This window comes from Haliotis cracherodii, unplaced genomic scaffold, assembly GCF_022045235.1.
Source record: "Haliotis cracherodii isolate W230 unplaced genomic scaffold, xgHalCrac1.p SCAF_7, whole genome shotgun sequence".
Lineage (NCBI taxonomy): Eukaryota > Metazoa > Mollusca > Gastropoda > Lepetellida > Haliotidae > Haliotis > Haliotis cracherodii.
Window position 1 is genome coordinate 13,568,602 of NW_027266330.1, and position 12,264 is coordinate 13,580,865.

Consider the following 12,264-nt stretch of genomic DNA (forward strand, 5'->3'; position numbering starts at 1 on the left):
GTCATGAAACGCTATGGGGATTCTAGTTTACTATAGGTCCCCAGAAATCTTTGCTTGTCGTAAAATGTGATTTAATGGATCAGGTAGAAAGGTTTGGTGACTTGGTTTATAGCGTGTCCGTAGTGACGGATGGATGATATCAATCACTGGATTAGATACAGGACACCACCATACTCCTGAGTGTGGCGCTGAACAACAAACAAATTATTCTTAAGGCAAGCATGGGTTACTGTGCTTGAATCTTCCCCAGAATACAGACAGGGTCAATACCTGGTTGACTGCTATCAGAACGGCACTTGTCTTCCAGGTACGCCCCGAATCCCATGTTGAATGTCTTCACAGCGGACTTGGTGAAGTTGGAGGAGAGGAGGGGCAGGGAGGTGCTGTTGGTGCATGTCTTGGAGGCGGCATGGGCAGCGCACATCTCCCCTAACATGTCCGAGCTCGTGAACGCTGCCGTCAGATCCTACAACCACACAAGAGGATCAGAATAACAGCTAAAGTCAGTCCCTATAATCACAACACTCCTTCACAATAACAGCTGGAGTCAGTCTCTACAACAGCTGAAGTCAGTCTCTACAACAGCTGAAGTCAGTCTCTACAAAAGCTGAAGTCAGTCTCTACAACTCAGCAACAGCTGAAGTCAGTCTCTACAAAAGCTGAAGTCAGTCTCAACAACTCAGCAACAGCTGAAGTCAGTCTCTACAACAGCTAAAGTCAGTCTCTACAACTCAGCAACAGCTGAAGTCAGTCTCTACAACAGCTAAAGTCAGTCTCTACAACTCAGCAACAGCTGAAGTCAGTCTCTACAAAAGCTGAAGTCAGTCTCTACAACTCAGCAACAGCTGAAGTCAGTCTCTACAACAGCTGAAGTCAGTCTCTACAACAGCTGAAGTCAGTCTCTACAACAGATAAAGTCAGTCTCTACAACTCAGCAACAGCTGAAAGTCTCAACAACAGCTGAAGTCAGTCTCTACAACAGCTGAAGTCAGTCTCAACAACTCAGCAACAGCTGAAGTCAGTCTCTACAAAAGCTGAAGTCAGTCTCTACAACTCAGCAACAGCTGAAGTCAGTCTCTACAACAGCTGAAGTCAGTCTCTACAACAGCTGAAGTCAGTCTCTACAACAGATAAAGTCAGTCTCTACAACTCAGCAACAGCTGAAGTCAGTCTCAACAACAGCTGAAGTCAGTCTCTACAACAGCTGAAGTCAGTCTCTACAACAGCTGAAGTCAGTATCTACAACAGCTGAAGTCAGTCTCTACAACAGCTGAAGTCAGTCTCTACAACAGCTGAAGTCAGTCTCTACAACAGCTGAAGTCAGTCTCTACAACTCAGCAACAGCTGATGTCAGTCTCTACAACTCAGCAACAGCTGAAGTCAGTCTCTAAAACAGCTGAAGTCAGTCTCAATAACAGCTGAAGTCAGTCTCTACAACTCTACAACAGACAAAGTCAGTACTTACAAACACACAATACTCACTAACAACAGCATAGAAACAAGATACAGAAACTGTGCTCACGTTAGAGTATGTCACAAGGCAGGTGGAGAGGTCAGTGAAGATATCCTGCTTCATGGTCAGCTCCTCCAGCTGGCATCCTGCCCCAAGTCGAGTCACCGTGGCCTTGTAATCCTGAACCACAGTCACCTCCTGGATGGAGAAGCAGCCAGAGGTTTGGGACGAGACACATCCACGGCTCACTCGGAGGTTCTCGCAGATGGATCCACCAGACGGGACATTATTCACAACGGTCGTTGCATAGCAGGCACGGGCAGCTGCCAGGTGACACACCTCCGCTGGGCAGGCGGTGTCCGAGGTCCCAGTGGGAGATGTACAGATGGCCTTCACAAGGCTGGAGAGGGTGTTGTTCATGGTGCGGAGGCTGGCTGGGATAGCACAGTGCTTCAGTGGGTCCAGACACGAGGCTGTTGACCGGAAGGCGCTGACAGGGAGAGACAGGAATGGGTCAAATATTGGCATAAAGACATTTTTTTATTACGTGGATCCACTGACCCCAAATTTCACAAATATAGCACAGAAATAAGTCTGCTAAATAATTACAGAAATAAAAATGAGATTTTTAGAATTTGATCACAGAAGTTTATAATTCAGAAAGGAAGAAATAAATCATTTTTAAACATTTTGATTCCACCTTAAAGTACATTATGTCATGACAATGGTGATAAGATACAAGCGTATATACACTGTGGTAATAGTTAATGGAATAATGTTGGTGTGTCTTTTAAGGGTATGTCAGTGTCTTCCCCCTCTGATGATTCTCCACATTAGCCATAAGCATGAGAAGTCATGAAATGCTGTGGATTTTACTGAAGGTACACGTAACCTTTGATGACACAGAATAAATAAGCAATAATTTACTGTTGTCATGAAAATAGTATCTCTTCACAGAAACAGGAACCAATATTAGACATTTCAGACTTTGCTTTCGCTATGTTTTCAATGATCAAAAAGTCTGTTATGAAATCAACCCAAATATTGTTGAGTATTGCTTTAAGCCGCTTTTAGCCATATTCCAGCAATATCACGGCAAGAGACACCAGAAATGGGCTTCACACATTGAACCAAGATCTCCGGTGTGATCATCGAACACTTTAACCACAAGGCTACCCAAAAGCCCCAAAACAACACAAAACAGATCACACATTGTAACAATTCCACATCATGGGGTGCTGGGACGATGTGTTCTGCTCTGGTATCTCACCGAGGGCCTCTCACAGACAGTGAGCTTGGTTTTAGGCTGCTTTCATCAATATTCTGGCAATATCATGACAGGGGACACCAGCAATGGGCTCACAATTTCTTCCACTGAGCCAGGTGATAGCAATCCCGGTCTCCTCTTATCTCGTGTCATTCCCGTGTGCCAAACAAAAACTTTAACTACTAGCCTACCCCACAATCCATGACGCACTGACAAAGGCTAAAACCTTCCTATCCTTTGTGTCAAGCATATACTTTAACTACTAGCCTACCCCACAATCCATGACGCATTGACTAAGGCTAAAACCTTCCTATGTCGTGTGCCAAGCATATACTTTAACTACCAGCCTACCCCACAGTCCATGACGCATTGACAAAGGCTAAAACCTACCTATGTCGTGTGCCAAGCATATACTTTAACTACCAGCCTACCCCACAGTCCATGACGTATTGACAAAGGCTAAAACCTACCTATCTTGTGTGCCAAGCATATACTTTAACTACCAGCCTACCCCACAGTCCATGACGCATTGACTAAGGCTAAAACCTTCCTATGTCGTGTGCCAAGCATATACTTTAACTACCAGCCTACCCCACAGTCCATGACGTATTGACAAAGGCTAAAACCTTCCTATGTCGTGTGCCAAGCATATACTTTAACTACCAGCCTACCCCACAGTCCATGACGCATTGACAAAGGCTAAAACCTACCTATCTTGTGTGCCAAGCATATACTTTAACTACCAGCCTACCCCACAGTCCATGACGCATTGACTAAGGCTAAAACCTTCCTATGTCGTGTGCCAAGCATATACTTTAACTACTAGCCTACCCCACAGTCCATGACGCATTGACAAAGGCTAAAACCTACCTATCTTGTGTGCCAAGCATATATTTTAACTACCAGCCTACCCCACAGTCCATGACGCATTGACTAAGGCTAAAACCTACCTATCTTGTGTGGCAAGCATATACTTTAACTACCAGCCTACCCCACAGTCCATGACACATTGACTAAGGCTAAAACCTTCCTATGTCGTGTGCCAAGCATATACTTTAACTACCAGCCTACCCCACAGTCCATGACGCATTGACAAAGGCTAAAACCTACCTATCTTGTGTGCCAAGCATATACTTTAACTACCAGCCTACCCCACAGTCCATGACGCACTGACTAAGGCTAAAACCTACCTATCTTGTGTGCCAAGCATATACTTTAACTACCAGCCTACCCCACAGTCCATGACATATTGACAAAGGCTAAAACCTACCTATCTTGTGTGCCAAGCATATACTTTAACTACCAGCCTACCCCACCGTCCATGACGTATTGACAAAGGCTAAAACCTACCTATCTTGTGTGCCAAGCATATACTTTAACTACCAGCCTACCCCACAGTCCATGACGCATTGACTAAGGCTAAAACCTACCTATCTTGTGTGCCAAGCATATACTTTAACTACCAGCCTACCCCACAGTCCATGACGCATTGACTAAGGCTAAAACCTTCCTATGTCGTGTGCCAAGCATATACTTTAACTACCAGCCTACCCCACAGTCCATGACGCATTGACTAAGGCTAAAACCTACCTATCTCGTGTGCCATGCATATACTTTAACTACCAGCCTACCCCACCGTCCATGACGCACTGACAAAGGCTAAAACCTACCTATCTTGTGTGCCAAGCATATACTTTAACTACCAGCCTACCCCACAGTCCATGACGCACTGACAAAGGCTAAAACCTACCTATCTTGTGTGCCAAGCATATACTTTAACTACCAGCCTACCCCACAGTCCATGACGCATTGACTAAGGCTAAAACCTACCTATCTCGTGTGCCAAGCATATACTTTAACTACCAGCCTACCCCACAGTCCATGACGTATTAACAAAGGCTAAAACCTACCTATGTCGTGTGCCAAGCATATACTTTAACTACCAGCCTACCCCACAGTCCATGACCTATTAACAAAGGCTAAAACCTACCTATCTTGTGTGCCAAGCATATACTTTAACTACCAGCCTACCCCACAGTCCATGACGCATTGACTAAGGCTAAAACCTACCTATCTTGTGTGCCAAGCATATACTTTAACTACCAGCCTACCCCACAGTCCATGACGCATTGACTAAGGCTAAAACCTACCTATCTTGTGTGCCAAGCATATACTTTAACTACCAGCCTACCCCACCGTCCATGACGTATTGACAAAGGCTAAAACCTACCTATCCTTTGTGTCAAGCATATACTTTAACTACCAGCCTACCCCACAGTCCATGACGCATTGACTAAGGCTAAAACCTACCTATCTTGTGTGCCAAGCATATACTTTAACTACCAGCCTACCCCACAGTCCATGACGCATTGACTAAGGCTAAAACCTACCTATCTTGTGTGCCAAGCATATACTTTAACTACCAGCCTACCCCACCGTCCATGACGCATTGACAAAGGCTAAACCTACCTACAGAATGTGGCCCCATCGCGATTGAACTTCCTGATGGCCTGGGCAACACAATAGGCAGTGGTCAAAAACTGGCCACCACATTTCCCGGTTCTTGATCCGGAGACTTCCCTCGAGGTTCGCTGACATGATGTGACAGATGTGGCTGCCCTTCCACAGAATCCAGCAGTCTGGTGTTTGATGAGGTTGAGCGACTGTCGTACTGGGATTAGCTCGGACAAAGTGCACACTCCCTTGTCCTCAATTCTTTGAAGACTCTGGATTGTTTCATTCACACCCCTGGGAAAAGAGAATATCGAGTGTTAGACAGGTGAACACACCATAGGACAATACAGTGTTAGACAGGTGAACACACCATGGGTGAATACAGTGTTAGAAAGGTGAACACACAATGGGAGAATACAGTGTTAGACAAATGAACACACCATGGGAGAATACAGTGTTAGACAAGTGAACACACCATGGGAGAATACAGTGTTAGACAGGTGAACACACCATGGGAGAATACAGTGTTAGAAAGGTGAACACACAATGGGAGAATACAGTGTTAGACAAGTGAACACACCATGGGAGAATACAGTGTTAGACAAGTGAACACACCATGGGTGAATACAGTGTTAGACAAGTGAACACACCATGGGAGAATACAGTGTTAGACAAGTGAACACACCATGGGTGAATACAGTGTTAGAAAGGTGAACACACAATGGGAGAATACAGTGTTAGACAAGTGAACACACCATGGGTGAATACAGTGTTAGAAAGGTGAACACACCATGGGAGAATACAGTGTTAGACAAGTGAACACACCATAGGAGAATACAGTGTTGGACAGGTGAACACACCATGGGAGAATACAGTGTTAGACAAGTGAACACACCATAGGAGAATACAGTGTTGGACAGGTGAACACACCATGGGAGAATACAGTGTTGGACAGGTGAACACACCATAGGAGAATACAGTGTTGGACAGGTGAACACACAATGGGAGAATACAGTGTTGGACAGGTGAACACTATGGGAGAATACAGTTTTGGACACAGTAGAAGGGTATACAATTGCCTTATATTTATTATCAGAAAACAACATTCATCGATGTTTGAATTAAATTTTTCCAGAACTGCTCAATCTCTGAATCAAATTTAACTCATTGTGCATTGTTTTATTAAGTGCCCCCCCTTTGATAACTTTCTTAACGCTTGGGCCAAGTGCCAGTTGCAGGGGAGTTTTAGAGGCTTCTTCTTTCCAACAATCAAGTAACAGAAACATTGTCTTGTGAATGAAATACTGTGTCTTTAATTTAATCTGAATGAATCAGTATTTATTGGTAGTATCTGATTTTTTTGGCAAAAATGAAGTCAAGGGAAATTTTTATAATCTTAGGTTAATTATTAAAAAAAATGTTTCAGAGTAAGCTTAGCCTTCACTTACCTGCAGATCTTATCGTCGAGCGTTGCATACCCAGACTTCAAGATGGCGTATGTGGACAGGATGGCCTTTGAGCCACATGACGAGGATGTGACCTCGACCAGGCAGGTCGACTCAGAGATCGAGGACATGACAGAGAACGCCGTTGTACTGAGGCTCACAAACGTTGGTGTGCGACACTCGCGGGTGTTCTTCTCCATACACTCAAGGTCACGTCGACTTGAACTAAAAAATATTTTGATGTGAGTGAGTGAGTGAGTATGGTTTTACGCCGATTTAGCAATATTTCAGCAAAATCAAGGCCAGGGACACCAGAAATGGGCTTCACACATTGTACACATGTCGGGAATCGAACCCGGGTCTTCAGCGTGATGAGCGAACGCTTTAACCACTAAGCTACCTGGCCACCCCTATTTTACGTATCCAATTCAATGAATAAACATAATAAATTATTACAAGAAAAAAAAAAAAAAAAAATACAGACAAATGTAATATTTTTTAGAAAGTCTTATTCTTAATTGCATACAGCAGGCACATGTAAATAAAAACTATTTTCTGCCAACAAATGTAAGTTATCTACAGAAGATTCAAGCATGAAAATAAACAAACAAATTACAGATCATTTTGTTTAAACTATGTACCTGCACTTGACTTCCCCATAGTTGACGATGTTCCTGACGAGGCTGAGGGCACAAGACACAGATCTATCGACACGGCACGTCAGTGGCTCTGTAAGCATTTAACAGGAAGATACAGTCAAACAGTGTTGTGTCGAAGGGAACTGCTTAAATACTTCGAGTAATCCAAGGTTTGACACAACCAAAAATGATGAATAAAGAAGGGTCCAAGCTTTTACTTCAAGACGAGATTTCGTAAGTTTGACATATCAAAGTTTGACACAAAGGTGTTTGACTGTAGCATATTTTATCATCAATGCCAACCATGTTCTTCATGTCAAGCCTCCTTGTTACCAGCTTCACTGAGCATGATAAAAAGTAAGAGGTCAATTGTGTAAAGGCTACATGTAACTACTCGTAAGTATGGATTTGATATCAAAATTTCACAAAATGCATTTTGGAAAACGATATTGTACATTTTACTTGAACCAATAAGTTTCTGATTCTATCAAGTCTAGGGCCACACTTTCAATTTTATTGACTGATCTGCAGACGACAGCAAAAACCTCCAATCATTAAAACTAGTGTCCCAGCACTGTAGCTCACCTGGATATGTAGACAACAGTCTAGAATGTCAACAATGACAGCCACTGAACAAAAGTAGCTGTCAGCACTGTTACTCGAAAATATTTTCTGCATACATACAAAACTCCAATAATTTGTCCAAAATATGATGTTGGCATAAGGAGAAACAGTGATGGTGAAGTTGAGCTCTCTCAGAGCATTGTCAAAACTTAAAAATATCGCAAACAGGAACAGTACTTCCCTTTCAGTCAGGTGAGCTAAACATGGGGGTGAATTAGATTTACTTATTATCCTGTCAGCTAAGCATGGGGATTGTTTTCAGTAATGTGCAACAAAACATACAACCGAAAAAACGCATAGAATAATCACTTGCAATTGTAAAACAAGTAAAACATTTCAATGACAATGTGTATCTTTTGTCATACAAAATATGAAACAAAATATTCAGATATTTTCCTTTCAGCCCATAATGTCACAACAACAACAAAAACAAAAGAATATCCAGATATTTTCCACTTAACCATGTCATACAAAATATGGAACAAAATATCAAGATATTTTCCTTTTAACCCTTGTCATACAAAATATAAAATAAAATATTCAGTAAGTTTCCTTTCAGCCCATAATGTCACAACCTAAAAACAAAAGAATATCCAGATATTTTCCACTTAACCATGTCATACAAAATATGAAACAAAATATCAAGATATTTTCCTTTTAACCCTTGTCATACAAAATATAAAACAAAATATTCAGTAAGTTTCCTTTCAGCCCGTAATGTCACAACCTAAAAACAAAAGAATATCCAGATATTTTCCATTTAACAATGTCATACAAAATATGAAACAAAATATCAAGATATTTTCCTTTTAACCCTTGTCATACAAAATATGAAACAAAATATTCAGTAAGTTTCCTTTCAGCCCATAATGTCACAACCAAAAAACAAAAAAATATCCAGGTATTTTCCATTTAACCCTTGTCATACAAAATATGAAACAAAATATTCAGATAGTTTCCTTGATCCATTAGTTCTATAATAAATTTATTAAGTTGTGTGTTGGTAATTTGGAACATTTGAAAGTACAAACCGACGGGACTCTCAACGTTGTACTTTTTGTTGCAGAGGTCCCCGACACAGCAGAAGCTGCGACAGTCATCTCCCTTGCCTTTACAGGTCATTGTACAGAAAGATGGCCGCACACAGGACTTGTAGAAGCGGAGTTTGTTGTCAGAATCCCGCTTCAAGATACTCTCACACATCTGTGCAACAGATCACACATATTACACAAAGCCATGATTTCTTCTCCTTCCATGGTTTCATTGGTCACAAAAACGAATTACCATCACTGAGCAACATAATTCAGACTAGCCAATCAAGAATTATTTACATCAAGTCCAGCCAATCACAGATTAGCTTACATCCAGAACAGCCAATCAGGAAATAGTTTACATCCAGACCAGCAAATCACAGATAAGTTTACATCCATAACAGCTAATCAAGAATTTTCGGTAGCTTACATCCAGACCAGTCAATAAGAACATCCTATCACAGATTTGTTTACCGGGTACATTCAGACCAGCCAATGAAGAACTAGTTTACATCCAAACCTGCTGTTGAGAAATTGTTTACATCCACACCAGCCAATCAGGAATTAGTTTACATCCAGACCAGCCAATCAGGAATGAGTTTACATCCAGACCAGCTAATCACGAATTTGTGTCCATCTAGACCAGCCCATCAAGAATTACCAGTAGCTTACATCAAGACCAGCCAATCTGGAATTAGTTTACATCCAGACCAGCCAATCAGGAATTAGTTTACATCCAGACCAGCCAATCAGGAATGAGTTTACATCCAGACCAGCCACTCCTGTGCAAGTTCCTACCTGTTCCTGGTGGCCACATCGCATGGTTTTGGCGTTACATTCCTCATCAGTCAGTGCTCCATCGCAGCTGTAGCAACTCTGTCGGACTGGTGGCAAAAACAAGTTGACATTGATAAACATTTAGTCAGAATATTTCTATGCACAATTCTATCATTGTTTGACCCATGATCAAAGACGATGCCCTTCAGCTCACAGCCAACAGATGGTGATGTATTGTCGCGTGAACCATCCCCCATTGGTAGTATGCATAGTGGCAAAGTAACCACAGCAGTGCGCTGATAACTGTGTCCGCGGTTACGCAGGGTCAGATGGTGATGTATTGTCGCGTGAACCATCCCCCATTGGTAGTATGCGTAGAGGCAAAGTAACCACAGCATTATACTGATAACTGTGTCCGCGGTTACGCAGGGTCAGATGGTGATGTATTGTCGCGTGAACCATCCCCCATTGGTAGTATGCATAGTGGCAAAGTAACCACAGCAGTATACTGATAACTGTGTCCGCGGTTACGCAGGGTCAGATGGTGATGTATTGTCGCGTGAACCATCCCCCATTGGTAGTATGCATAGTGGCAGAGTAACCACAGCAGTATACTGATAACTGTGTCCGCGGTTACGCAGGGTCAGATGGTGATGTATTGTCGCGTGAACCATCCCCCATTGGTAGTATGCGAAGTGGCAAAGTAACCACAGCATTATACTGATAACTGTGTCCGCGGTTACGCAGGGTCAGATGGTGATGTATTGTCGCGTGAACCATCCCCCATTGGTAGTATGCGAAGTGGCAAAGTAACCACAGCATTATACTGATAACTGTGTCCGCGGTTACGCAGGGTCAGATGGTGATGTATTGTCGCGTGAACCATCTCCCATTGGTAGTATGCGAAGTGGCAAAGTAACCACAGCATTATACTGATAACTGTGTCCCCGGTTACGCAGGGTCAGATGGTGATGTATTGTCGCGTGAACCATCCCCCATTGGTAGTATGCGAAGTGGCAAAGTAACCACAGCAGTACACAGATAACTGTGTCTGCGGTTACGCAGGGTCAGATGGTGAGTGATGTTTTGTCGCGTGAACCATCCCCCATTGGTAGTATGCGAAGTGGCAAAGTAACCACAGCAGTACACTGATAACTGTGTAACGCAGGGTCAGATGCGGGATCAGGATCTCTACATTTTGAATAATGTCTGTCACTGGCAACACCAATTCACAAAGAAAAGGAACAAATGTATATATTTCTCTACCTACTGCATGACAGTGTATATATTTCTCTACCTACTGACATCACAGGGTATATATTTCTCTACCTACTGACATCACAGATTATATATTTCTCTACCTACTGGCACGACAATGCATATTTTTCTCTTCCTACTGACATCACAGGGTATATATTTCTCTACCTACTGGCATGACAGTGTATATATTTCTCTACCTACTGACATCACAGATTATATATTTCTCTACCAACTTGCATGACAGTGTATATATTTCTCTACCTACTGCTTGATGGTGTATATATTTCTCTACCTACTGCGTGACAGTGTATATATTTCTCTACTTACTGCTTGACGGTGTATATATTTCTCTACCTACTGCATGACAGTGTATATATTTCTCTACCTACTGGCATGACAGTGTATATATTTCTCTATCTACTGGCATGACGGTGTATATAATTCTCTTCCTACTGACATCACAGGGTATATATTTATCTATCTACTGGCATGACGGTGTATATATTTCTCTACCTACTGGCATGACAGTGTATATATTTCTCTACCTACTGGCATGACAGTGTATATATTTCTCTACCTACCTACTGACATCACAGATTATATATCTCTCTACCAACTTGCATGACAGTCTATATATTTCTCTACCTACTGCTTCACGGTGTATATATTTCTCTACCTACTGCATGACAGTGTATATATTTCTCTACCTTCTGCTTGACGGTGTATATATTTCTCTACCAACTTGCATGACAGTGTATATATCTCTCTACCAACTTGCATGACAGTGTATATATTTCTCTACCTACTGCTTCACGGTGTATATATTTCTCTACCTACTGCATGACAGTGTATATATTTCTCTACCTTCTGCTTGACAGTGTATATATTTCTCTACCTTCTGCTTGACAGTGTATATATTTCTCTACCTACTGCATGACAGTGTATATATTTCTCTACCTACTGACATCACAGATTATATATTTCTCTACCTACTGACATCACAGTGTATACATTTCTCTACCTACTGCGTGACGATGTATATATTTCTCTTCCTACTGACATCACGGTGTATATATTTCTCTACCTACTGCATGACAGTGTATATATTTCTCTACCTTCTGCTTGACAGTGTATATATTTCTCTACCAACTTGCATGACAGTGTATATATCTCTCTACCAACTTGCATGACAGTGTATATATTTCTCTACCTACTGCTTCACGGTGTATATATTTCTCTACCTACTGCATGACAGTGTATATATTTCTCTACCTTCTGCTTGACAGTGTATATATTTCTCTACCTTCTGCTTGAG

The 12,264-nt window shown here is 42.0% G+C and overlaps 1 protein-coding gene across 1 annotated transcript in view; it reads right to left on the bottom strand.

Annotated features, from left to right (window-relative positions):
- Positions 1–12,264, bottom strand: part of LOC139448341 (uncharacterized) — a 132,018-nt gene that overhangs the window by 49,010 nt on the left and 70,744 nt on the right. The window contains exons 46-52 of the mRNA XM_071229885.1: positions 9,711–9,796; positions 8,913–9,084; positions 7,261–7,348; positions 6,623–6,844; positions 5,190–5,468; positions 1,523–1,943; positions 271–466 (exon numbers count right to left, since the gene is read on the bottom strand). Coding sequence (XP_071085986.1) covers positions 271–466; positions 1,523–1,943; positions 5,190–5,468; positions 6,623–6,844; positions 7,261–7,348; positions 8,913–9,084; positions 9,711–9,796 — 1,464 coding nt within the window. The remainder of the gene's footprint in view (positions 1–270; positions 467–1,522; positions 1,944–5,189; positions 5,469–6,622; positions 6,845–7,260; positions 7,349–8,912; positions 9,085–9,710; positions 9,797–12,264) is intronic.